Genomic DNA, 27,977 nt, shown 5'->3' on the forward strand with positions numbered 1-27,977 from the left:
TGCAGGGGGCGTGAGGGCTCAGCAAGGCCGGGGGAGTAGACGCCGCGGGGAGGCGCCTCACTCTCCGGAACGCGCTTTGGGAGGTGCCAGGAGCGCGGCAGAGCCCGGATACCCCTCAAAGGTTCACCCCAGCGCCCCGCCCCTGACGGTCTTTACCTTCCCGAGCCCCCGCTGGCTTCCTCTGGCTCTTCTCTCCCTGGGCTCCCTGCTGCCTGCCCACTGGCTGCAGTGAATGGGGCTGGCAAAAAAAGGCCGCTGCTGCCCGCCACTGCATGCCCGCGTGGATCCTTGCCGGCCGCTACCTCTTCCCAAACTGGCCCCTCCTCTGCACTCCGGGGCGGGGCGGGGCAGGGCAGAGCAATGGTCCTGAGCGTGTTAAAGCGTGGTTACAGCATTGCGGACGGTATAGGGACAGCGGCGATCCTTTCTCTCAAGGTTGTCTGACGCTTCCCTTTCTTGTACCCAGTTCACTGTTGCTGGTAGCTGTGGTGATTTTTAACCACGTGGGCTGAACTGTCTCATGCTGGGTGTCCGTGTCAGGCTTATTTTTATTATTGTCGTCCTAAAAGAACTGTTTCCAGAAATGACGGTAGGTTTTATACAGCATTTGCTCTTGTTAAATTCTTGAGATGCACATCTCATAGATCTGGAAGGGACTATGGGAGGTCATTGAGTCCAGTCCCCTGTCCCCTTGGCAGGACCAAGCAACATCCCCCCCGCCTTTTTTTTTTTTTTTAAAGAAAATCTCTTTGCTCCAGATGGCCCACTCTCAAGGACTGAGCTCATAGCTCTGACTTTAGCAGGCTAATGCACCAACCATTGAGCTAGAGCTTTTGTTTAAAATGGCACGTGCTACAAGGCTTTGGAGCAGGGACTTGAAATTTGGCCTGGGTCAGAGGGATGGGTTACCTTTGTGTCAGGGCTGGGCTTTTGTTACTGTTTATTTCTGTGCCAGGGTAGAGATGGATCACTGTACACTAAATGGCCTTGTCTTAAGACCACTTATAACGTTTTTGTGTACAAGTAGCACTTTAAAGATTAGCAAAATAGTTTATTAGGTGAGCTTTTGTGGGACAGACCCACTTCTTCAGACCATAGCCAGACCAGAACAGACTCAATATTTAAGGCACAGAGAACCAAAAACAGTAAGCAAGGAGGACAAATCAGAAAAAGATAATCAAGGTGAGCAAATCAGAGAGTGGAGGGGTGGGGTGGGGTGGGGTGGGGAGGTCAAGAATTAGATTAAGCCAAGTATGCAGATGAGCCCTTATAGTGACTCAGAAAGTTCCCGTCCCAGTTTAATCCACATGTTAATGTGCTGAATTTGAATATAAAAGCCAGCTCGGCTGCTTCCCTTTGAAGAACGGTGCAAAAATTCTTTTTCAGTAACACACATACCTTTAGGTCATTAATAGAATGCCCCATTCCATTAAAATGTTGACTAACTGGTTTGTGGATCTGGAGTGTTTTGATGTCTGTTTTGTGCCCATTAACCCTTAGTCTAAGGGAGTTAGAAGTCTGTCCAATATACAAAGCATGTGGGCATTGTTGGCACATGATGGCATATATGATGTAAGTAGAGGAGCATGAGAAAGTGCCTGTGATTCTGTGAGTAACCTGTAATTCTGTGAGAATTCTGAGTAATTCTGTGAGTCGTTAATAATTCGTTGCAGTGGTCTGAGTTGGGGGCTGTAGGTGATGACCAGTGGTGTTCTGTTCTTGGCTTTTTTGGGCCGATCTTGGAGTAGCTGGTCTCTGGGTATTTGTCTGGACAAATCGACAGCCCCCAACTCAGACCACTGCAATGAATTATAAAAGACCTACAACCTATCCTTAATCAGGATGCCACACTCCAGAAGGCCCTGGGTGACATGCCTGTTCTCTCTTACAGACAACCTCCCAACCTTATGAGGATCCTCACTAACAGCCACAGTCTATACCCCAGGAATACCAGTCCTGGAACCTTTCCCTGCAACAAAGTCCACTGCCAGCTTTGTCCACGTATCTTCTCTGGAAATACCGTCACTGGACCTAACCAGGTTACTCACAGAATCACGGGCACTTTCTCATGCTCCTCTACTTACATCATATATGCCATCATGTGCCAACAATGCCCACATGCTTTGTATATTGGACAGACTTCTAACTCCCTTAGACAAAGGGTTAATGGGCACAAAACAGACATCAAAACACTCCAGATCCACAAACCAGTCAGTCAACATTTTAATGGAATGGGGCATTCTGTTAATGACCTAAGGATATGTGTGTTACTGAAAAAGAATTTTCGCACCGTTCTTCAAAGGGAAGCAGCTGAGCTGGCTTTTATATTCAAATTTGGCACAATAACACATGGTTGAAACCAGGACGGGAACTTTCTGAGTCATTATCGGGGCTCGTCTGCATACATGGCTTAATCTAATTCTTGACCTCCCCCGCCACTCCTCCACTCTCTGATTTGCTCACCTTGATTACCTTTTTCTGATTTGTCCTCCTTGCTTACTGTTTTTGTTGCCCTGTGCCTTAAATATTGAGTCTGTTCTGGTCTGGCTATGGTCTGAAGAAGTGGATCTGTCCCACGAAAGCTCACCTAATAAACTATTTTGCTAGTCTTTAAAGTGCTACTTGACTGCTTTTTGTTTTGATAGTGTATAGACTAGCATGGCTTCCTCTCTGTTACTGTTTTTGTGTACGTATTGCTGTTGGAAAACACCCATCACTGTGGTTTGGATATAGTTCATTACCACATTTGGACATGGTTGAGAACTGAATTCAGTAGGAGGTACTTCATGCTTACCACTTTTGAACATCACCTATTTATTCAGGTGTCTAAACCTACACCAAGGAGCTTAACTTCAAGCAGCTGTTTTTGGCTAGAATTTTTCTTCCTGGACCTGTTAATAATAATAATTATTAATGGAATATGCACCAGTGGAGCATGTAGTTAAAGGCCACCAGATCACATATGCACAAGAGGGCTCAGTTAAGGTTGTATACATAACCTTAATTCTGGCATTTCTGAACTTTTGAGATGAATATTTGGTTTTCCAACCTTAATCATGTTCTTTTAATGTGTTTTTGTGTAATTAAGGCTTTAAAATATTGTTATTGTCATTTTACATACAAAGAAACAGACAGAAAAGTGCCTTAACAATGAGCACAGACACAACCAAGATTAGAACTAGGATATTTTGCCTCCCAGCTTCTCTCCAAAAAGCAGAGCAAGAGTTGAGTACCACAGATTTTTACTCGCTGCCTGGCAACACTGGCAAGCTTCCTGTGGCGAAGCTAGCAATATGTATCCGTCCCTGGCTCCTGGTGGTCTTCAGATCTCAGTCGAAATGAAGTCAGGCTAAAATCTATGGCCGCATCTACATTAACCCCTTCTTTTCGGAAGGGGCATGGTAATGAGTGAGTTGGGAAGATGCTAAAGAGGTGCTACCATGAATATACAGTACCTCATTAGCATAATGGCAGCAGTGTGATTCAAAAGCACCGCTTTCAAATCGCACGCCGCCTGTGTAGATGGGGGCCTTTCAAAAGGACCCTCTGGACTTCGAAAGCCTCTTCTTCATAAAACCAAATAGGAAGAAGGGGCTTTCAAAGTCCAGGGGGGACCTTTTGAAAGGCCCCCATCTACACAGGCAGCACGCAATTCGAAAGCAGCTCTTTCAAATTGCATGCAGCTGCCATTATGCTAATGAGATACTGCATATTTATAGCAGTGCCTCATTAGCATATTCCCAACTCATTACCATGCCCCTTCCGAAAGGAAGGGGCTAGTGTAGACATAGCCTATACTGAATTTAATTCTAAGGTCATCAGGGCTGTGTCTATACTTGCATTCCTTTTTCAAAAGAGGAATGCAAATGAGGGAAATTGAACATGCAAATAAGTGAGCAATTTACATATTCATGCTTCATTTGCATAATCTGTCTTTGGAAGAGATTCTTTTGAAAGAAAGAAAGCAGTATAGATGGGGGTCTTTCAAAAATAAACCCCATCTTCAAAAGAACCCTTCTTCCTAAAACAAAATAGGTTCTTTCGAAGATGGGATTTGTTTTCGAAAGAGCCCCATCTACACCACTTTTTTCTTTGAAAGAATCCCTTCCGCAAAGAGATTATGCAAATGAAGCATGTGATATGTAAACCAGTGTCTCATTTGCATTTTCGATTTCCTTCATTTGCATTCCTCTTTTGAAAGAGGAATGCAAGTGTAGACGCAGCCCAGTACAGCAGTCTTGTTTTCTGTACTCTGTGATACCTTGCTCTCTGCTAATGCTATATAATTATTCAAATTAGAAAAAAATATAAAATTGATGTTGGAATATGTTTTTGGTTTTTCTTCATACTCTGATCAATTGATTTAGGAAAATATGAACTAATTTTAAACAGTTTTTTTTTGTTTATTGCTATTCATGTAGTGTAGCAGCACTGTGTTCATGGAAGATTATATGTGTATCCTTAACATTGTGTGCCTGTGATTGGCTCTGAATTTAGCATATGACAATGTGCCTCAGGTGGCATGTGACCAGGATTCATCACACAGTACATTCTGTCTGAGCAGAAATCAACCCACACATACCATCTGGCAAGAGCCAAGGACCATGCAGTTAAACCTTCCATCACTGAAGTAAGTGTAGGGTTGGCAGGCATCCATTTGTTGTCCGGAATGCCTGGTTGGAAAGAGTCCCTGGTAGTGCCAGTCAGCATCTCTGAAGGGAAGCTAAAAGTCCAGTTGGTAATGCAGTGGTACTAAAGCAGGTTTCCTGCCTGTCCTGGGTCTATAGAGTTTGTGGAAATCATCTCCTAGGTGTAGGGACGGCCAGGGAGGCTCTATGCACCACCACTGACCAGAGCACTTCTCTGCAGCTCCCATTGGCTGGAAACCACACAGCCAATGGGAGCTCTGGGGAGGGGCACCTGTGGACAGGTGTAGCACAAAGGCTATGTCTACACTACAGTCCCCTTTCGAAAGGGTAATGCAAATGAGGCAAATTGGAAGTGCAAATGAAGCACCAATTTGCATATCTCACACTTCATTTGCATAATCACATTTTCAAAAGAGTTTCAAAAGGAAAAACAGCAGAGTAGATGCGGTTCTTTTGAAATAAAACACCATTTTCAAAATCACCTTTTTTCCTAATTTTTTCAGGAAGAAGGGTGCTTTCAAAAATAGGGTTTTATTTTGAAAGAACCCCATCTACACTGCTGTTTTTCTTTCGAAACTCTCTTTTCAAAATATGATTATGCAAATGAAGTGTGAGATATATAAATCCATGTGTCATTTGCATTTCTGATTTGCCTCATGTGCATTCCCCTTTTGAACTGTAGGGCAGACGTAGCCAAAGAGCCGCCTGGGTGCCCCTGTGCGTAGGGGCTGCAGGTACACACTGTCCTCTTCCAGGAGCCACTTGTGGTAAGCAGTGCCTAGAGCCAACACCCCTCATCTCTTCCCACATCCCAGCCCTGGCCCTCCTTGAGCTGCCTCTCATACCCAAACTCCCTCCTGCACTCCAAACCCCTCACCTTTGGCCCCACCCTATAGCCCACACTTCCTTCTGCACTCCAAGTCCCTGCCTCCACCCAGAGCTCGCCCCAGCAACCAAATTCCCTCCCAGAGCCTGCACCCCACACCTTCTCCTGCACTCTGAACACTTTTGTGTTAGCCTGGAGACCTCTCTTGCACCCCAAGTCCCTCATCCTGGCCCCACACCAAAACCTACGATGCAAGTCAGAGCCTTCATCCCCTTCCACACCCGAATAAAAGGGAGGATGGAGTGAGCAGGGGGTGGGGCCTTAGAAAAGGGGTGGGGTGGGGTGAGGTCTCAGGGCAAGAGTATTTGGTTTCCTATGATCAGAAAATTGGAAACCAGACCTGTCCTGTCCATAGGATGAGATGGGGCAGCTGACCCAGACCCTGTGCTTTTGAGGGCTCTGCAGCAGCCACCCCAGCCATACCATGGACGGGAGGGGAAGGATCACATAGGGCATGGCACCTGTTGTCGACAGCAGCAACGGGGTTGCCTTCCCTTGGCCTCCCCCCAACCCATGTGGCACAAACAGCACTTGCTCCAATCTGCTGTGGCCTTGTGCCCCACTGACTCTTTCTTCTCCTTGGCAGCAGGAAGTGGCCTCTGCTCCCAGCCACCAGCGGAGTAGCAGGGTTCAGTGGCTAGAAGGGCGCGGCAGAGTGGGCTGGGCTGCTGCTTGTGCTGTGTGGTGAGTGGAGGGTGAAGAGGCAAACCCCTACCATTGCTGCTGCCATATGCTGCCACAGCCTCGCCCTGACCCAGGTGATCCATGGTCAGGTTGGCCGGGCAGGTTGGGGGCAAAGTGAGGAAGTGGCAGAGTCTGTGGCTGTGTATGTATGGTGGGGGCTGCCTCAGCCATGGGCCACCTCTTCCCCTGGATGGCCCTGGTAGAATCCCTAAGTTAATGGCAAAACTTCCATTGATTGCAGGAAGTGGAGAATTGGGCCCAATCAAAAATGGTTAAATTACTGTTGGTATCAGCTAATTTTCTGATTGTATATGTTACTTTCTGCAGGTAAACTCTGAGCATACATGAAGCCCCATTGATTTAAATTACGCTCTGTGTGGATGCAGATATGCACCATACAGAAGATGCTTACCATTTTAGTTATCTATCACCCTACTGCATATGTAAGTAATGCTTATTGAAAACAATTCCAATGTAGGGCAAGCATTCCATGTCTACTATAGGGTTACTGGAACAATTTTATAGGGAGCTGAGAGCTATTGTAAACCCGACATCTAACAGAAACCACTTCAACCCAGGGGGTGCAGCAGCAATACCAACACCCTAGTTTCAGCACTTATCTACCACAGATAAAATAAACAGTCTCCCAAATGTTAAAAAAACTAATTATCTTCAGTAATCACAGCAAATAGTCCTCCCTTTCTGCTTCTCTGAATGCAGAAGGACTACATAAAGCAGAGTACTACATAAAATAGTTACAGAACTCAGCAATTAGAAGGAAGTAGTGGGCGGCTGAATACAAAATTTAATTAAGGAAACTTCCTAGACGATACATTAACACTATACAGTAACACTATAAAGAATCCTTCTCCTATTGAACTCAGTGATAGTTTTACCATCTATTTGGATGGAAAACAGGATCCATCTGTGACATCCTGGTACCCCCAGGCTTACCACTGTAAAATATTTTGTACCTTGAGAACTATCATTCTAAATTTCTTGATCTGCTAGACATTGATATCTCATTTGATTGTCTCCACTATTGTATGTGAAGCTATTAAGTTTTTTGTGTATGTTACTGAAAGATTTCGTGGAGTTGGAAACACCCACAATGAGCCTTTCAGACACAATGAAGGAAAAACAAGCAGTCTTGTAGCACCTTAAAGACTAACACTTTTATTTATTAGGTAATGAGCTTTCATGACAAAGACCCACTTCATCAGATTTTGAAGCAAAAACGAGAATACAGTAAACCCACAATTTAATGGACTAATGCGGGGAGAGGTGTCCACTGTTCCCGAAAGTTGGTTAAATGTGAGAGTTTACTGCCCGCCCACCCCTGCCAGGCTCCCCCTGCCAAAAAAAAACAAAAAAAAACAACCAAAACCCTGCCACTCACCAGAGCTGCCACCGCTGGACCCTGCTGCATAGCTAGGATCCTGCCAGCATGGCTGGAGGCACCTTGCCACGTGGCCTGGAGGAGCCGCCATCAGAGCTGCCACATACTCCTCCCACCAGGGGTGGGGCATGTACACAAGTGCCAGTCTGCCCATGTATACACCCCACCCCAGTGGGAGGAGCGTGTGGCAGCTCCGGTGGAGATGGAGGCTCCTGCAGGCCGTGGCAGCGGTAAATTTCTTAACTTTTTTTTTTGGGAGGGGGCGGGATGTGATTTTACAGACCCCAGCAGACTTCAGGAAGAATGGGGGCATGGCTGTTGTTCCCAAAGTCTGCTAAATCAGGGTCTGTAAAATCAAGGGTTTACTGTACGGAGTATATCTAGAGCAGCAGCAGGGGAGAAAGGAAAAAAGATTAGGGGGAAGTCACCAATCTTTAATAAGGCCTGTGGAAGGAGTAAATTAAGTGGGATGGCTGCCATTCCTGCAAATATCAAAGATGAGGAAATTGTCCTTGTAATGCATAAGATAATTGAGATCTCTGTGAAGCCCCAGGTTAAATGCGTCAAACTTGCAAATAAATTCCAATTCAGCTGTCTCCCTATGTAAGCCAGTGGTAAAATTCTTTTTTAAGATCATGACTTTAAGTTTCATTATTTTATGTCCTGGGAGTTTAAATTGTTCCACTACAGGTTTGTGTATTCTAGTTCCTGATGTCTGATTCATCCTTTGACACAGGGACTGTCCAGTTTAACCAATGTACATGTTAGAGGGGCATTGCTGGCACATGATGGCGTATATGTTGTATACCTAGACTTTAGTAAAGCATTTGATACAGTCTTGCAGGATATTCTTATCAATAAACTAGGCAGATACAACTTAGATTAGGCTACTGGAAGGTGGGTGCATAACTGGCTGGATATCCGTACTCAGAGAGTAGTTGTTAATGGTTCTCAATCCTGCTGGAAAAGTATAACAAGTGGGGTTCCGTTTTAGGACCGGTTCTGTTCAATATCTTCATCAACAATTTAGATATGGGCATAGAAAGTACGCTTATTAAGTTTGAAGATGATACCAAACTGGGAGGGGTTGCAACTGCTTTGGAAGACAGGGTCATAATTCAAAATGATCTGGATAAATTGGAGAAATGGACTGAGGCAAACAGGATGAAGTTTAATAAGGACAAATGCAAAGTGCTCCACTTGGGATGCATTAACCGGTGTGTTGTGAACAAGATGTGAGACGTCATTCTTCCACTATACTCTGCGCTGGTTAGGCCTCAGCTGGGGCACCGCAGTTCAAGAAAGATGTGGAGAAATTAGAGAGGGTCCAGAAAAGAGTGACAAGAATGAGTAAAGGTCTAGAGAATGTGACCTGTGAAGAAAGGCTGAAAGAATTGGGCTTGTTTAGTTTGAAAAAGAGAAGATTGAGGTGGGAACATGGTATCTAAAAGGGTGTCATAAGGAGGAGGGAGAAAACTTGTTCTTAGCCTCTGAGGATAGAACAAGAGGCAATGGACTTAAACTGCAGCAAGGGAGGTTTAGGTTGGACATTAGGAAAAAGTTCCTAACTGTCAGGGTGGTCAAACAGTGGAATAAATTGCCAAGGGAGGTTGTGGGATCTCCATCACTGGAGATATTTAAGAACAGGTTAGATCAATGTCTACCAGGGATGGTTTAGACCAGGTGTGTCCAACCTGTGGCTTGCAGGCCACATGCAGCCCTGGACAGCTAGTAATGCGGCCCCACAAGATCGTAAGCTTTTAACATTATGGCCGTGTCTACACATGCACACTACTTCGAAGTAGCGGCGCCAACTTCGAAATAGCGCCCGTCACGGCTACATGTGTTGGGCGGTATTTTGAAGTTGAAATCGACGTTAGGCGGCGAGACGTCGAAGTCGCTAACCCCATGAGGGGATGGGAATAGCGCCCTACTTCGAAGTTGAACGTTGAAGTAGGGCATGTGTAGACGATCCGCGTCCCACAACATCGAAATAGTGGGGTCCGCCATGGCGGCCATCAGCTGAGGGGTTGAGAGATGCTCTCTCTCTCCAGCCCCTGTGGGGCTCTCTGGTCACTGTGTGCAGTAGCCCTTAGCCCAGGGCTTCTGGCTGCTGCTGCTGCAGCTGGGGGTCCATGCTGCATGCACAGGGTCTGCAACCAGTTGTCGGCTCTGTGGATCTTGTGGTGTTTAGTGCAACTGTGTCTGGGAGGGGCCCTTTAAGGGAGCGGCTTGCTGTTGAATCTGCCCTGTGACCCTGTCTGCAGCTGTTCCTGGCACCCTTATTTCGATGTGTGCTACTTTGGCGTGTAGACGTTCCCTCGCAGCGCCTATTTCGATGTGGTGCTGCCCAACGTCGAAGTTGAACGTCGACATTGCCAGCCCTGGAGGACATGTAGACGTTATTCATCGAACTAAGCTATTTCGATGTAGAGTGCACGTGTAGACGTAGCCTATGTGATTTATACACATTAACTATAATATATATTTTATATGTGGCCCAAGACAATTCCTCTTCACTCAGTGCGACCCAGGCAAGCCAAAAGGTTGGACACCCATGGTTTAGACAGTACTTGGTCCTGCCATGAGGGCAGGGGACTGGACTTGATGGCCTCTCAAGGTCCCTTCCAGTCCTAGTATTCTATGATTCTACATCACATTAATGGATGTGCAGGTGTGTGAGCCCCTGACGATGTGGCTTATGTGGTTTGGTGCAGTGATGGTGTGTCTAATGTAGATATGTGGACAGAGCTGGCAACAGGGTTTGTTGCAGGAATGGGTTCCGTTTCTGTAGTATGATGTGTGGCTGCTAGTAGCATGAATTTCTGTATAAATATAGCATCTGAAACATGGTTTTTGTTCAAAATCTTTATTATATTACACTCTCATTTGTAGCAGGTGTAGAATGTTACTACCTTGTTCTAATTTTCATTACATTTGCTTATGACACTCATGCTTTGGTGAACAATCTGTGAAAGACAAGACTGTGAAAAACTGGCTGAGACATCCAGGTTTAAAAGTTGTCTATTTTTTTTTCTTGGTGATTCAGAAGGACTGCTTCTTACAAGCACCCATTGTATTTTATTTCCTTCATGTTGTTATACACTGTACAAAAGCATGTTAGCAATGTTGTTGTAACCTTGTTGGTCCCAGGATATTAGAGAAACAAGACAGATGATGTAAGATATTTTATTGGACCAATTTCTGTTAGTGAAAGAGACAAGCTTTTAACTTTACACAGACCTCTTCTCAGGTCATCTGTCCATCAAAGGAAAATATTACAACTGGTCTTGTGGTGCATTTATCCTGAAATTCTTCTCTGAGATATGTATGAAAAGGTTGGTTTATTGGGGAGCCATCCCAGTACCCAGGGCTGTTCCCAGGGTTTGGGAAAATTATTTGTTGTTGAATGTAAAATTGATGTGGCTGAGGATTAAACACTTGAGTTTGGTTATGTGTTTTGGGTGACTGAATACTTTTCACAGAATTAACACTCTATATCTGACCTCTCCTCTACCTCAAAGGAAACCTGCATAACACTTTCAAAAGGTAAGTTTTGGAACTTAAGTTCATAACTGCTAGAGACAAAAACTGTGGATTTAGAAAAGGCACTGGATTTACGATCATTGCAACTTACTAACACTTTCTTGTTCTGTGATTGTACACATGATAACTATCCACTTTACCTTGACTGATCTCTTGCAAGACGTGTTAATTCCTTGGCTGTTAACCTTGTATTTAATGTAATACTCTGTGGGCTTGGGCTCAGTGACTCACTTCTAAGCCAATGTGAGAGGTCCTTGGTTAACCCACCTCCCTGAAAAGCAGCAGCTATGTCAATGGGAGACATAGCTAAGGAGAGGTCTACACTTAAGTGCAAGGTCAAATTAAGGTACGCAATTCCAGCTATGTTAATTATGTAGCTGGAGTTCAGATACCTTAACGCAGGCTGTCATGCCAGCTCCACTAAGGGAGATCGACGGGAATGTTTGCTACTGTTGACTTCCCCTACTCCTAACTGATGCAGGCGCCCTGTAAATTTGATTCAGCACATCTCTACCAGGCACGCTAAATTGAGCTCTGGAAGATCGACCATAGCAATGTCCTTCTTCCCAGAAGTGTAGACATGACCTTAGCCTATATGACAGGTTAAACTGGTATAACTGTGGATTGGGGATGTGGATTTTTCTTACCCCTGAAAAATGTAGGTATACTGATATATGTGTGAAGCATACACCTGACTTGAGTGCCTTTCCCAGACGTGAAGAAGAGCTCTGTATAAGCTCAAAATCTTGTTTCTCATCAACAAATGTCAATCCATTAAACAAAACCATCCACTATATCTTAGGAGCATATACTGTATGTAGTACATGTTGAACAAAACCTTGTTAAGTTTTGTGCCTCCCCTCAGCAAGGTACCTAAACACGTGTAACTTGAAGCATAGAAGTAGTTCTATTTTGATGTGAAGACTATACAAGCACATACTTAATTTTAAGTATCATATCATAATGATTTGAGACCTCATTACCAAAACAATTCCATTCTGGACTCTAAGTATCACTTAAATTTTAGTTTTCTGTCCATTAATTTTCAAATGGAAGATATGTCTATTTAATGTTAATATATTCCTTAATCTTCTTCCATTTGCTAGGATAATCTCCACTGAGGTCAATACCAGTTTAAGGATATCAGGCTTTCAGAACAGCAAATGGAATGCCTAAGCTTGAAAAGGAAAAATCATGTGAAACGTTTTTATTTTGTGATTTAGGGCCCCACATAGTTAAAACCAAATATAATTTTTCAATTTGCATGTCAGATAAGTAGTAACTGGGCTTCTCAGTTGAGCTTTTTTTTTTTTTCAATTAAGGGAACAATTCTATATCATTCGGCTTAATATCCTTTCAGCCTGTTCTTGTGGGCCTTCTACTCACATGTGCAAGGGTCGCAGGACTGGGGGTAATCTTTGAAAGCACTTTGGTACCCAAGACACTTCCTTACAACATCACTATCCTATGCACAGTAATGCACTGCCATATATATATAAAAGCTATTTCCAAATCATGACTATTTTGGGAGTGGAAAATGTCAGTATAAAAAGAATAAATAAGATCACTAGAAATTTCCAGTAATGCTGCAGTGTATTGGATCTTCTAATGCACTTTGATTTTGGTTAATAAATATAAGGTTTCCTCACACTATTACCATCACTGTGTCAGCAACTTCAAAATATAAAATGCAATATTTATATGATTAAAATACTTTAAAAGCTATTACACCCCATAATGGTCACTAAGGTAATCCAGAACTGCTGATGTGCTTGATAAAACGTTAAAAACCCTTTTTTCCTGTTTTGAAGTTATCCGTTCCATCATGTACATTAAATGATGATGAAAGCATGTAAAAGGAGTTCCATGTTCAAGTGCAATGTTAACCCAGTCCTTGATGCACTTCAAAGGTGTCTCTTCGTATCCTGCAAACATGGCTGGATTGGCTAAGAGCCCCCTAGCAACCATTACACCTTCAAATGGAAAATTTGAAAAGTGTTACTACACAAGTCAACTTTTACCTTTTTTATCTAAGTCTGAGTTTTATATAGGCACCCATAACCACAGTATCAAATGCTTGTGAACAGCTATAACTAGAAAGCAGTAGAAACTGGTAAGTCAATATGGCAGTTGTGCCTTGAGAAACTCTGTTTAACAGTCCAAATCCAAGATAATCTGTGATATTTAGAGGTCCTGCCTACCAGCTTAATGGCACTTCACAACAGGATTTGAAAGAAACCACAGCATATACAGAATGGAAATTTTCTTTCCCGGTTCTTTGAAAACCACAAGTCCTCCAATAAATACTTTGTTTTTATTTGCTAAACACAGGGGCCATATCTACACTTACTAAAAACTTCAAAATGGCCATGCTAATGGCCAATTGAAGAATACTAATGAGGTACTGAAATGCATATTCAGTGCCTCATTAGCATGCCGCCAGCCGCGGTACTTCTAAAATTCCAGAGCCGGCGGCATGCTAATGAGGCACTGAGTATACATTTCACCAACTCATTAGTCTTCAATTTGGCCATTAGCATGGCCATTTTGAAGTGTTTAGTAAGTGCAGATGTAGCTAGGATGATCCTGATATTTTTAGCAAAATTTATTACTGATTGACACATAGCAAGGAAACAAACTCATCCCTTGTGTAACTAAAGTGATCTGAAGAACACTTATACTTCTTTTACTAAGTTAAGTCAGCAGGAGTATATCTAACTCTGGGCACTATATTTTAGGAAAGCTGAGGACAAATTGGAGAGTCTAGAGAATAGAAAATATGATATAAGATTCTGAAAGTATGACCTATGGGGAAAGGTGAAAAAAACTGGACGTGTTTGTTCTGAAGAAGAGCAGATGAAGGGGACAACCTGAAAACAAGTTTGCAGCTTTGTTAAAGATGATTATAAAGAAGAGAGGGATTGATTGTATTCTGTTTTCATAGAAGATAGGGCAAGAAGTAATGGGCTTAATTTGTAGGAAAGGAGATTTAGGTGAAGCTTTCAAATTATAAGGGTATTTAAGCACAGGAAAAAGCTTCCAATTCTGCACACTGGACAGTTATAAAAATAGGTGAGACAAACACCAATGGTGGTCTGTATTTATTTGGTCCTGGATTGGGGCAGCAGGCTGGAACTGATGTCATGTTGAGGTTCCTTCCAGCCCCACTTTTCTATGATACAGACAGACAAACTGTCTGGGGAATACAAGGATAAGACAATGCTAAAACTGACTATCCTGAATTTTGTCAGATGTCTGACAGGACATTATTCCTCCTTTCTTCCTTTACTTGCCACAGTCATAGATCCGTCTCCAACTTCTAAGGGTGAAAATGGCTGCCACAGAGCCATCCTTTGTAGGAACAGAAGGAACTGTTATATGTCAAAAAGTACTCTGCAATAATATCATTGATCATTCATATTAGAATGATAAATGTCTGAGGCTTCCCTGTACACCCTTATGTAGAGGTGGGTTACTGTATTTAAATAAAGGGTTTTCACAGTTTGCCTTAGCGATCTTTAGTCATCATTATTCTTAATACTACTCTAATGCTTGTAAGTGTTACTACTCATAAATCCTTAAGATATCAAAACCAAAGAATTTCATACCTCAGTTCTCTCCCTGAAGAGTGCAAACCATTCAGATAAAAATCAGAGAGAGAGCCATGTTAGTCTGTATCTTTGAGAACAAGAATTAGTCCTGTGGCACCTTATAGCCTAACAGATATTTTGGAGCATAAGCTTTCATGGGCAAAGACCTGCTTCATCAGATGCATGACTCATGCATCTGATGAAGCGGGTCTTTGCTCACTCAGATAAAAGTTCAACTCGACAGACAAATGTGTATTTTAAAATGCATATTTCCCAAGAAGTTTACTAAAAAAACCCCCAAAATATGCCAAGTTCTTACCATCTGCCTCTGTCATATGATGAATATTCTCTGCATCTTTTAAAGTTTTAATGTCTCCATTAGCTACAATAGGTATAGACACATTTTGTTTAATTATTTTAATTGCATCATAGTGTACTGGCTGATGTCGTTCTTCTACATTTCTCCCATGAACTGTAATCCAGGAAACTCCAGTTGCTTCAGCTTTTCGACAAAGATCTACAGTTCTCTTTAGATCATCGTGGATCCTAAAATTCCAAGGAATGTAATAATTTTAATCATGAACAGTAATCTAAATTGCATTAAATCTCATCCTAAGGCACAGTTAACAAGAATCGTACAAGTGAAAAAGAACACTACTGTTGAACGATAAACAGATGCTTTACCATGTAACCATAGGTGGAAAAAGTACCCAAAAAGTTAACTTAAATAAAGTGCAGCTGCTTTCACTTCTGGTTACTTGAGTACAATCAATATGTGATGTGTGTGTGTGTGTGTGTGTGTGTGTGTGTGTGTGTGTGCGCGCGCGCGCACGCGCATGTACTTTTTACTCAGGTAGTTTTCCAGAGGGACACCAGTGACTTGTATGTAAGTACAATACCCACCCCCGGCAACTGTATTTTTACTCAAGTAAATTTTTGGTTACACTTTTCACCTCTATATGTAACACATAATTAATAGTCCTTGATTTAGTATTGCCCTGTTTAATTATGTTTCCAAAATTGAAGGGTGTTTAAACTTTATTACATTTGACAGGGACTTACAAGACTCCTAAAATATATATGATTTTGTATACTTTTATACCAAAAATTATATAACTTTCACATTTATATAGCACTTTTCTTTCTGAAAGACTTCAATCAACTTTACATCCTTAGTAATTGAAACTTTGCTGTTACACAAAACCTACAGAGGAATTGCTCATCTACCAATGAAATGCAACATGACAATTGTACTACACTACAGAAACACCTCACATAGTTTCAAAGTCAATGAAGTGAAGGATATCTTTTTCCTGCTCAAACTGGAGTGGGACTTTAAATAGACAGAATGAATGATTCAAGTTGAAATTTGGTGAGGAATATAATCAAATCTTTAAACAATCACTATCGTTCAGGATGCATTTTGTAATGCCTCAACTAACAGGCAGCTTTTTCAGTGGGACAATGTCATTAATACTATACTAGATCTAGTTCTCAACTGATGTGGTGTCCAACCAGTAGCCACTGCTATTTGACATAGCCATATGTGGTTAGTGGCTACTGCTTGAACACCACTTAGCCTGTTCGCTTGGTGTGTTTCTCTGAGTGCTCTCACTCAACTGGTAACTTGATCCAAGCTTGCTTAGCTTGTTTCAAACCACAAGGTGACATGGTCGTATAAACAGCATAACTCTTCAACTAGCTTGTAATCATTTTACCTTTCCTGACTCCTGATTTTTTTAAAAAAATATGTTTTTGTGTTGCTTTGGATATCAGAATGTTCCTACACATAAAGCACACTTGGGGATTATGTAGCGCCAGAGAAACACGGATCACAATTTTGTAAGATTATATGTACCCAAATGTGGTTTGGATGAGAAAGCAATCAGATCCTGACCAGATAGGGTTGTTACAGATGTCCAGATTGACCTACAACTGAAAGAAGTGCAAGTCGCCACAGGTCATGCTCTGGACACTTTCGCTATAAAAGTAAAATTTACCCAATATATTCTGTTTTGCTTGCTTATATAATAAATATGCGATTGTCCTGAGACATAATAGTGGTCTAAACCTACCTTATCTTAATAGATACTGAAAATCTGGGGTTCTCCACTTGATTTCTTACATGTCTCACCATATCTTGAACCAGCTCTGGTTTATTTATTAAACAAGCACCATAACCTTCCGCCATTGCCCATCTTTAAGTTAAAGAGAAGAGAGAGTTTGTACTGTGTATTTGCCATAAATACCAGTTTCAACCTAATGCACTATTTCAGTTTCCTTCTAGACACATTTGGTGAATTATTTTGTTGACAGGGAGGAAGGTGAAGATAGTACTGGCTATGGAGAAAGATGTTCTCGTGGCTAAGGCTTAGGATATTGGGAGCCATAGCTTCAATTCCTGGTCCTGCCACAGAGTTCCTATGTTACTTTGGACAAGTTACTTACTCTCTCTCCAATTCAATTTTCCATCTGCTAAATGATAACATTTCCCTGCCCATTGTCCCCAAAAGAGCAACATGAATTAAAATTCATATTTGTGAGATATAATATGATGTGGACCAATAAACAACCTCTATCTGGAGTCCTGGACTGTATTCGAAGAGAAATTACATTTATGAATAGAGTTTTGTGCAGATACAAAATTTGTATCCACGTCTGCAAATCCGTGGATATTTGTGTCTGCATCCATGGATATAAAGTGGATATCCACAAATTTGCAGGGATCTAGATGCAAAATTTGTATCTACATCTAAACCTGCATCCTCAAAATGAGCTGCAGATATCTGTGATTTATGAGGATTAAGAATGTACTGTTGGAATCAGATCCTTTTTTATGTGTAAATAATGTCTCTATTAGTCCAACTGTGAAAACCTTACCTGTGAGAATGGCAGAATGTAGCCATCTCTCTAACCTATTTCCAGTTAAAGAATTTGTTGTTGTGGGAAGATTTGTAAATGTGCCCCCTCAAAAACAAATCCACAGATTTTCCTATAGAGTTTTGAAATTGAAACCTTGGGCTCTTGGGCAGATTGTGCATATCTCAGTGTTTGGCACATTACCCTGCTAAACCCAGGGTTGTGCGCTCAATCCTTGAGGAGGCTGAGCAGGGCAAGTAGATGTCAGGGATCGTGCTTGGTCCTGCCAAGAGGGCAAGGGGCTGGACTAGATATCTCCCAAGGTCCCTTCCAGCTCCATGAGATGCGTATCTCCATATATATAAAACCATACAGTGTTGGTCCATAAAAACTCTGTTAAACATCCCAAATTATATGGGTTACAAGATAGAAACAAGTACCTTTTCATGTGGAAAATTATTTGGAGGTAATTGTTATTTCAAGCCATGGGAATCTCACAAGACTAATTAAATACTTGCACTTAATTACAAAGTTACCCTTGGTAGTGCTTCCTTACATTTTCTAGTTCATGTTTTTCCTTTGTAAAATGTGTTTTGATTAAAATACTTCCAATAACACTTAATAGGTCTCACATGGACCAATTTAATAAATATTTTAAAATTCTGATTTGTGCATGAATATTTTCAGTCTGAACTGGGTCATGACACACAAGAACAAAATCTAGGCTATATCTAGATTAGAGTGATCTGTTCGCAGAAGTGGCTACAGAACTTCACCACGTAGAAGGGCATCTTCCTGGAGCTCTGGGCCTGCCATCCCTGTGGAGAAGCTGGTCGCCATCACCCTCTGGAAGCCTGCCACCCCCAACACCTATTGCTTCGTGGGAAACCAGTTTGGTATGGGGAAGTTCACTGCTGAGGCCCTCCTCATGAAGGTAAAGCCCTCTTGAGCTGCAATCGCTGCATGAAGGTTTGGTGGGGGAGTGTCCTGCCAAATGGGGACCCTTGGGAAGTGGAGTCAAAGGTTCGAGGGGTGTATGTGGGGGAAGCCCCATCCCTGGGGGAGTGTTCCATCCCACCCTTGCACAGACCTGCTGCTGAAGCGGTGGGGGTTGGCCTCATGGGGGGATCCTCGAGGGCTCAGGTGGGAGAGGAAAGGAAGAGGCAGGGTATTGCCTCCTGCCCCCCCCCCCCCAAGGGCCAAGAGACTCCCTCCCTCAGTCCCTGATGTGTGTTTGGTCCCCTCCCTTTGCAGGTCTTGATGGCCATCAATACCATCCTGTTGTGGAAGGTCGTTCGTCTGGCAGACATGGTCATGATCATGGCTGAATTTGCTGCCCTGGGGTTCCTGAACTGCTCTGATGGGACCCATATCCTAATCCATGCCCCTAATCACAATGCAGTTAAGTATATCAACAGAAAGTGGTACTTCTCCATGGTGCTACAGGTCCTGGTCAACCACTGTGGACACTTCATACATGTTTATTTCAGGTGATTCAGCTGGGCACAGGACATGCAGGTGTTCAGCAATGCCGAACTGTGTCAGAGTATGGAGGTGGGCACATTCGTCCCCTACTACGAATTGGCTTTGGAGACATGCACATGCCACTTTGCATCATGGGGGACACAGCCTAATCCTTCATGCTGTGTTACATGAGGACTTACACTGGGCAACTGGACCCAAGCCAGGAACACTTTAATGCCTGCCTCAACTGGACCCCGAGCAGGTGGAGTGTGCCTTTGGCTGCCTCAAGGCACGCTTCTGGTGCCTGTTCACCCACCTGGATATGGGGAAGTACAATATCCCCCAAGTTGTGATGACATGTTCTGCCCTGCATGACATAGTAGAGTGGGAGTGGAAGTCTGTGCTACTGGGGTGGTGGGGGCAGATACCAGCATCAGGTATGAGCAGCCAGGCCCAGCTCCAATCTGCCAGGCCCATTGGGATATGGTGTGGATCTGGCAGGCCCTGAGTGACAGCTTTTCCCACGGCCCCCAATAACCCTCCCAGTGCCTTCCCCGCGTGGGCCTTGGACCCACAGCTCTACTCCATCCCCACCACAACTTCCCCCTTGTCCCCTCCCTGACCTCTGCCCAATAAAGAGTGATGTGGGTGTAGTGATGAAATAACTGTTTTACTGGAACAAGGAGAAATGTGTGCAAAAAAAATACATGTAATACAAAACTATTTACCAAAAAGCAAAGTGCAAACATCTTTGAACTATTTAAATTGGGGGGGCATTAGTCCATGGAGGGGGTTGTGGGCCACAAATCCAAGGGGGAGAGGGACCCCAAGCGGCATTAGCCTCAGGATCCCTTCGTGCCACAGATTTGGGCCCCCGTCAGGGATGGGTTGGGGCCAGGAGCACAGGGAGGTACAGAGGTGGTGGAGCTGTGGTGGGGTCCGGGTCCGGGTCCACAGGGGAGCAGCCATGGCCCTCAGCCATTGCACTGGGTACACGATTCTCTCCCAGATGGCCAGCAGGATCACAGCAGTGGGGACAGGAGAAACATTGGGATGGTGTTGGCGGTGGGGTATGCAGGTGGTTGGGCCATTATGTCCTGCCAGATGCAGCTGAGTTGGTCTCAGGCCTCCAACCCAGCACTCCTGGTCATCCCACACCTGCTGCTCCCTGACCTCTGTAATCCTCCAGAGGACCTCCTGCACCTGGTGATGGCCCCTCTGGCTGCAGGCCCACCCTGGTGCTTGGGTGGGACAGGCTCACTCCGATGCAGGGGTGTGGCTAGCTAGCCATGGTGGTGTGGCTTGGCCCTTGGATGCTGCAGGTCAAGCTGTAAGGAAGATGAGGAGAGATGGTGAGTCATTCACTCAATACAGCCCCTGAAACCTTGCTGCCGCCATGCCCCACTCCCCCACCCTCAGTGAACAGCAGCCAACACCCTCTGGGCCAAGGGATGGGACTGTCCTGTGAGCAAAGCCATGTGTGGCCTGCACAATGGGCCCTACCACCCAGGGAGCTCCATGGTGCCTCTGGGACCAGGCTGACTGCTGCGTCGCCTCCACCCCCAGGGAATGATCTAGTGGCCAAGGGGAGTGTCTGTCCACAGAGGAGTCCCCACATGGGTGGCAGGTAAGCCAGGAGCAGCCTGGCCCTTCCCAGGGCCCTGCACACCACTGTGACTCGCAGTGCTGTCTGTGGGAACAGGTGCTGCCTCTCATCTGTGGGCATGTCTGTGTGCTAGGTGCCACGCTCCTTGGTGTATCTGGGGTCAGGCCGGCGCTGGTGTGGCTATTCCACTTCCAGTAGTGGCAGGTGCTGGCAGGCCGCCCCCCCGCAGCTGTGGGGCCTGGGGCTTGTCTGACCTCCTGTGAGGCAGGTGCCCATGTCCAGGGACTGTCTGCTGGGTGCAGGTGGCACAGTTACCTTTCATGTGGTTCCATGTGCCCGGACTGCAATGTGAGCACTGCCCAAGCCAGTGGGGCAATGCTCACAGCATGCCCCCTCTGCTCCTGCCTTCTACGCCCTGGGATATGTGATGCACTGGGTACTTACTGGAGGGACCCTTGCCCAACTCTGATGATGCCCTGGAGGTGGACTGGCTTGTGCTTCCACTTGTCTTGGACCCCATCTCTGCCTCCAGCTCTGGCAGGGGTTGAGTCCCAGGGTGCTCCTCCTCTGGGGGCTCCGGCTACGGGAAGGCAAAGCGGGGGACCGCCTGTGCTGTGTCAATCGGGTTGGTCAGAGGGGATGGGTCATCAGCCCCCAGGAACTGGTGCAACTCCCTGTAGTAGGAGCAGGTGGCGGGCACTGCCCCAGATCTTTGGCTGTTGTCACAGGCCAGGATGTAGCCTGCCAAAGTTCTTTCACCTTTGTCCGCACCTGCTCCATGGTGCAGGTAGGGGTGGCCCCATTCCACAAGTGCAGTGGCCATCCAAGCATATGTGGGAGCATTAAACTGCTTAGCCTTGGGGTTGAGGAGGACCTCTTCCTCACCCCACAGGTCCAGGATGGCCTGGACCTTGGGCTCGGTCCAGGACTGAGCCCACCTCTTGGTGCCCCAGGGACCCATCAAGGCTGCTCTCTTGAGGGCCCTGGGGGGTCTTGGTGTGCCTGGCTTTCTGACACCAGGTAATGCTGTCTGGAAAGGAGTGGCTGCGAAGGCGTGGGTGACTGCAGCCTGTAGCTCTGCTACTTCCATGCTCTCAGCTTCCTGCCATGTGTTTCCCCAGGCTCCCAGTGCCTTTAAGAATGGTTGGAGGCAGGGATCATAGAGCTCTGATTGCTGTGGACAGGGCGGTGCCCTGGAGGACTTTTCTATCAACAGAAGGACCCCCAGAACATCCAGACTGGCTTTCTGTTGACAGATCTCTGTCAACGGAGTTGTTCTTCCTCGTTGGGAGTGGGATAACGCTGTTGACAAAAGTGCTGCATTCTGTTGATTTACTGTTGACTGAACACGTTGGGAATCTGGATGCTCTATGGGTTTTGTTGACAAAACCCTCTAATGTAAACATATCCCAAGATATTGAGGGGACATCGCTGATCTCACTGACACATATTTATCACCTAATCAAAGATGCAAGTAGTTCTTTTAAGCATTCACTGAACATCAAACAATCTCTTGACTTAATATGATACAGAAGATATTTCATTTCAAAGGATATTTTTTACTTGTCTATCAGACATCAGCACCAACATTTTTAGGATAGCCACAAAATTTCCCTCAATATACTTACCAAGTCATTTGCAATGAAGATCTCATTCCTTATCTGGGGATTCAGTGTGCAGCGTACAACATTACAGATGCAAAGAGGCATGTAGGTAATATGCCTGGACTCCACTGTCTCACGGATGCAGCAGGTGCCCTAAGACCAGCTTCCTGAATACACTTTCAGGAACGCAAAACTGAATTTCTAAATTTAAGGACTGATATTACTTTACCACTATTGTTTTGGATTTGGGAAACTAGGAAGTGATTTTTAATTTTCAGACTGATGGTTCCTAATTGTTTAAGTACAATCTTTCACCTTAAAATTTTACCTTTGAGGACAGCCACAATTTAGGTCTATTCCATCTGCAAAAGGACAGACGATACGGGCCGCATCAGATAAAATCTGTGGTTCTTTAGCAGCAAATTGAACTATCAGCGGGCGATCACCTAGTCAAAGAGAGAGCTCTTTAGAATCTGTCATAACAACAACGTACGCTATACACAAAGTGCACACTTACTAACTCTTTAAGTAAGTCAACATATCTAGTCTTTAATATAATCAGTATAACAAGAGAACACTTGAAAACAGTGAACTAAGAAGCGTACATTTATGAATATTTTGTTATTTCTGGATAAAGTCCATCTATGGTATATCTTTCTTTCCTGCATAACTGAAAATAAATTTCCAATAACAATAGTATTGTCAATGGGTGTTAGTAAAGAAAATAATTTAACAGAAGTATTTATTTCGAAATTAGAATTCCACTCTTTTGCAGGATAAAAAGTCTCCAATGATAGAGTGACAAGTTTTATTTAAAAATAAGATCTACGCAGACTTTATTTCTTATATTGCCTTATACTTTGATTTTTATGTCCCACAAAATATGAGAGAACATTAGAAACAGGATAGCGTTCTTACAATGGAAACATTTTAATAACTGATTAAGAAGTAAAGAAATTCAGGGTTAAGTTTTCAATATACTTTTAAATTAAAACAATGAGAAGAATGTAGTTCATAAACCTAAAATGTCAGACAGTCTAGAAACAGTAGAGATTCTACCACCAACTTTACTCTACCAAGATCTGATTTTTAAACACATGCCACTGACCATCTGAAGCCCAAAGAAAACTCTAAATACGGAATTATAAACTGCAAACCTAATTCTCTAATTAATGCCATGAGGCCAAACTATTCCTTTCTTCCTTAAGTGCCATGCCAACTGGTGTACGTGATCATGGCCCTCCACCCCTGTCTATTCTGAGTGCTTTCTAGCATTTTTACAGTGCTTCCGCATCATAACCAGGAAGTAATACTATCCCATAATTTCTCTCGCTGCCTACCCCTACCCCATTTACCATCTAATTTCCCCGTCTGTACTAGGTGTTCAAGTCCTAATTTCTTCATTACATGTCCTATAAATTTTGCTTGTCTTGTCTTTGTTCTCACTAGCAACAATATCCTATACTGTGCTTCAATCTAAACGGATTCATTTGTCCTCTTAGCTGTCCATGGAATACGCAACATCCTCCTAAAATCCACATTTCTATGGCTTCAATGGACTTCTCAACTTGCTTGCTAATTGTCCACGCTTCAGACCCATATAATAATATTGGCTCAATATAACATCGCAAAACTCTTTTCCTAACTTCTCATGATAACGACTTGTTAGCGAGGATACTCTTCATTCTCTGGAATGCAGACTTCGCTTGTGCAATTCTGAATTTAACTTCTGTTATACACCTACCGTCTGATGTGATATAACACCCCAAGTATTTAAATTTAGTCACCTCACATATAACTATCCCATTTGCACACCTTGGCATAACTTTGCTTTAAATTATTACCTTTGATTCCGTTTTTGCAAGGTTAAACTTAAGTCCCTTCAGTTCACGTTCCCTATTAACTACGTTGACTAATTCTTGAAGATCCCTTTCATTTTCTGCAATTAAAACTGTATCGTCAGCATATCGAAGATTATTTAAATTGTATCCACCAACATTTAACCCAGGAAGCGCCTCTATTTTTTGCATAATCCTTTCACTATACAAATTAAAAAGATCTGGCAAAAAAACAAAACCCTGTCTAACCCCCATTTTTTTTCCTATAGTCCCTTAGTTCGCTACCCATTCTTACAGCTGCTCTTTGATCCCAGTATATATTCTCAATTATTCTTAAATCCCTTCCATCTATGTCCAGTTCCTCTAAGATTTTTATCATTTCATCGTGCTTTACCCCATCGAATACTGTCTCAAAGTCTAAACAAAAAGCAGTCAAGTAGCACTTTAAAGACTAGCAAAATAGTTTATTAGGTGAGCTTTCGTGGGACAGACCCACTTCTTCAGACCAGAACAGACTCAATATTTAAGGCACAGAGAACCAAAAACAGTAAGCAAGGAGGACAAATCAGAAAAAGATAATCAAGGTGAGCAAATCAGAGAGTGGAGGGGTGGGGGGGAAGGTCAAGAATTAGACTGAGCAAAGTATGCAGACGAGCCCCTATAGTGACTCAGAAAGTTCCCATCATGATTTAAACCATGTGTTAATGTGCCGAATTTGAATATAAAAGCCAGCTCGGCTGGTCTGGCTATGGTCTGAAGAAGTGGGTCTGTCCCAGGAAAGCTCACCTAATAAACTATTTTGCTAGTCTTTAAAGTGCTACTTTACTGCTTTTTGTTTTGAGAGTGTATAGACTAGCATGGCTTCCTCTCTGTTACTATTTCTCAGTCTATAAAGCATAAATATATATCCTTTTGTACTTCTAATGCTCTTTCCGTTGATGATGGGAAGACGTAAATAGCATTGGTAGTACCTTTATCTTCTACAAAGCCACGCTGTTGTTCAGAGATAACTGATTTTATCCTATTTCGTGCCCTATTCCTGAGGATTTTCAAAAGTAGTTTGGTAACGTGGCTCATGAGACATATTGTCCTATGTTGCTCACATTCAGTAGCCCCTGGTTTCTTACATAAACCAACGAAAACTGACTTTGATAAGTCCACTGGGATATGACCTGTATTGTATATTTCATTTAAAAGTTTAGCAAAAGCAACGAGGGGTCCTGTGGCACCTTATAGACTAACAAATGTATGAGCATAAGCTTTCGTGGGCAAAGACCCATTTCATCAGGTGACCTGCATCTAACGAAGTGGGTCTTTGCCCACGAAAGCTTATGCTCATACATTTCTGTTAGTCTATAAGGTGCCACAGGACCCCTCGTTGCTTTTGCAGATCCAGACTAACATGGCTACCCCTCTGATAATTAAAAGTTTTGTAACTACATCAATACCAAAGTCTTCTAATGCCTCAATCGTTTCGCTCGTAATACTGTCTGGTCCAGGTGCCTTGCCTCTTTTCATGCTTTTTAAAGCTTTCCTTACTTCTTCCTGAAGTATCTTTGGACCATCTGCAATCTTACCCAAGATGAACTTTTCAGGCCTTACATCATTGTATAGTTCTATGTATTCTGATGATCTATCTTGATGCCTGCCTTAATAATACAAGTCACAGACCATATTTCACAGATAGAGTACTCTTTGGGACAGATGTTCAGTTTGTGTAAACTGTCATTGACTTAACTGGAACTATAATAATTTACACTAGCTGAGATCTTCTACTTGATTTTACAAAAGGCAGCAGGTGACATCTGAAACTCCAAAAAAAGATGGCAGGTTCAGACAACCAGAAGAATCAGTCATGTAAAGCTAAGTGCCGAAGCTCCCAAGGAGTTTTTAAAACTCAAAAAAATGAAGTGTTTCAAGTGCTGACAAGCTCTGTGAGCCCCGGGACGATAGAATCAGCCTTCAGCTAACAACTAGAAAACAGAAATGCCATTGAACTGAATGTTAAAACTTTCTTTGTTTGGCTAACTAGACTCATAGATGTTAAGGCCAGAATGGTCTGTCATGATCACTGTGTGATCTCCTGCAACCTACAGGCTATAGTACCTTACCTCTCCACTACTCTGTTAGGTGCATAACTTCTGGCTCAATTACTGAAGTCCTCAAATCATGATTTAAAGACTTCATGTTAAATAGAATCTATCATCTAAGATCAATCATTGCATAAAATACCCCCAAAAAGCAAGAACATATAAAATGCATACCTTCGTTTGTTGTGAATTCACTGTCTCTGGCTTTCAAAGATCTGACAAAATCAGCAGCAACTATCATTGGTGTATAACACAAATCACAGTTGTATTTCCTGACCAAAGTTCTGAAAGCCAACCTGTGAGGACATGAACATTTGAACAGAAAACAAACCCCAAACACATTGTTTTCCTAAATAAACTATTTTAAAATTAAATTATTTAAGTACTTTTTTGCCTTTACAGTATGTAATACTATGTGGGTATTTGGACATTATCACACTAAAACCAAAAAAACATGCATATTTTCAAGTATGTGTTTTCCAAATTGTTAAAAAGTAACCAGTCTTTCTTTTATAATCAACATATATTTATATATAGAAGGCATTGAAAGTGTACAGTTAAACCAGGTGTGTTACTTACTTTGAATATCGGACCATAGGGGCACATATTTTTACAAAGTGCCCGGAATGAAACAAATCTACTGGATCTTTTCGTTGGCATTGTGTGGTTTCTATGGCGTCACTAATCATGTATGAATTTCAATTCTTTTTAAAATCTATAAAAATAAAACCATTTAAACAGAAATCTTGCTATTTATTCTAAATTCTCACAACTGTAATTGTTCAAAGTGAGTTAACAAAAGGTTAATAGAATTTACATTAGCTTTACAAGGAGGATGGGGGTAGTTGTTCCAATACCAAGACCTGGGGCTATGGGCCGGTGAGAAGTTTGGTGTCCTTAGTTTGTGTAAAACAATTTATGGATTATATTATATTTGTTTCAAGTATATCCTTAATAAATATCTTATATTTAGTGTACTGCAATACATTTTCAAATATATTTTGTAACATTTGCACAATGCATGACTAAAACAAATGGGTACTGACTCTCAGTTAAGTGACTCACATAAATTCTCTGAGCACATTCTCTTTTGTTGTGATAAAATTTGGCTTGTCACAGAGCCTGAGAAATGGAGAAATACATTATACGTGGAATTTACCAATTTGAGCTCTTACTGCGGTTGTGCAAAATCCAGTGCCCATGAATACAACAGACGTACCCGCGTCATGTTCAGTGAGAGAAGGAAGAGACAGGCAATGGAAGTGGGTGAGTGGGAAACAAAAATAAGGCAGAAAAAGGAGCAGAAAAGAAGGAAGAGGGTGGAAGGGGGAGGCAAAAGCAAAGCAGAAGGGGGACGAGGTTGCACCGTGTAAACAGCTTTGACAGCCTCCCTGTACCCACGGTCCCCATCCCCCCTCAGGCCTGTCCGCCCTCCCACCCAACACGCCCTTGTTACCGCCCCGCGCAGCATCAATCACCACTTTACCCACAGCGAGAGGCAGACGAAACATGCCAGCCCAGAGCAACCTTTCCCCTTTGACCCTTCGCCCTCTTACAGGCCGCCACCAACTAGAAACCCCAGAAGCGCGGAGTGTCGGCGTCATCGGCTGCCTGTCGTTTAATGATGACGCAAGGCTACCTGGCTCCTGCCAGCATGGAAGAAGCGGGAGGTGCTATCACTGTCCCGGCAGCGGCTCTTGGGGAGCTGCTGGGGGATGGTGAGGAGGGGCAGAGGCGGGTGCGGGTGCAGGGCCCGTGTGGG

The 27,977-nt window shown here is 43.4% G+C and overlaps 3 protein-coding genes and 1 long non-coding RNA gene across 12 annotated transcripts in view; 2 read left to right on the top strand and 2 right to left on the bottom strand.

Annotated features, from left to right (window-relative positions):
• Positions 1–314, bottom strand: part of BCAP29 (B cell receptor associated protein 29) — a 41,732-nt gene extending 41,418 nt beyond the window's left edge. Inside the window, exon 1 of the mRNA XM_075016513.1 lies at positions 157–314. The gene's annotated coding sequence lies outside the window, so the exon portion shown is untranslated. The remainder of the gene's footprint in view (positions 1–156) is intronic.
• Positions 1–20,404, top strand: LOC142024475 (uncharacterized). Its single transcript, XR_012648487.1, has 4 exons — positions 1–121; positions 467–589; positions 18,370–18,547; positions 18,868–20,404. It is a non-coding gene; the product is annotated as an uncharacterized LOC142024475 (long non-coding RNA).
• Positions 10,467–27,815, bottom strand: DUS4L (dihydrouridine synthase 4 like). Of its 9 annotated transcripts, none has more exons than XM_075016432.1 (8): positions 27,706–27,813; positions 27,281–27,337; positions 26,795–26,930; positions 26,390–26,511; positions 22,616–22,733; positions 16,830–16,952; positions 15,074–15,300; positions 10,468–13,137 (listed from the first exon to the last, which is right to left on the bottom strand). In XM_075016432.1, exons 3-8 carry the CDS (start codon positions 26,902–26,904, stop codon positions 12,890–12,892), a joined length of 948 nt encoding a protein of 315 aa, XP_074872533.1. In that variant the 5' UTR covers positions 26,905–26,930; positions 27,281–27,337; positions 27,706–27,813; the 3' UTR covers positions 10,468–12,889. The 9 variants fall into 9 exon arrangements, with proteins under 9 accessions (XP_074872575.1, XP_074872533.1, XP_074872523.1 ...); XM_075016422.1 differs by having other exon boundaries at positions 27,702–27,796; XM_075016474.1 differs by lacking the exon at positions 16,830–16,952 and having other exon boundaries at positions 10,467–13,137; positions 27,702–27,796.
• The window catches only part of COG5 (component of oligomeric golgi complex 5), a 367,281-nt gene continuing 367,103 nt past the window's right edge, over positions 27,800–27,977 (top strand). The window contains exon 1 of the mRNA XM_075016386.1: positions 27,800–27,933. Within this exon, the coding sequence (XP_074872487.1) occupies positions 27,837–27,933 (97 nt within the window). The 5' untranslated portion in view covers positions 27,800–27,836. The remainder of the gene's footprint in view (positions 27,934–27,977) is intronic.

Source organism: Carettochelys insculpta, chromosome 1 (genome assembly GCF_033958435.1).
Source record: "Carettochelys insculpta isolate YL-2023 chromosome 1, ASM3395843v1, whole genome shotgun sequence".
NCBI lineage: Eukaryota > Metazoa > Chordata > Testudines > Carettochelyidae > Carettochelys > Carettochelys insculpta.

Bases quoted from the DNA above. Each gene is read 5' to 3' on its own strand.
- DUS4L (XM_075016432.1), bottom strand. From the start codon at position 26,904: ATGATTAGTGACGCCATAGAAACCACACAATGCCAACGAAAAGATCCA. The intron at 16,953-22,615 runs GTAAAATTTTAA...TTTAACTTAAAG, and splicing joins AATTGTGGCTGTCCTCAAAG to ATGGGCAATGGCGGAAGGTT. The intron at 15,301-16,829 runs GTAGGTTTAGAC...TTGGAATTTTAG, and splicing joins TCAGTATCTATTAAGATAAG to GATCCACGATGATCTAAAGA.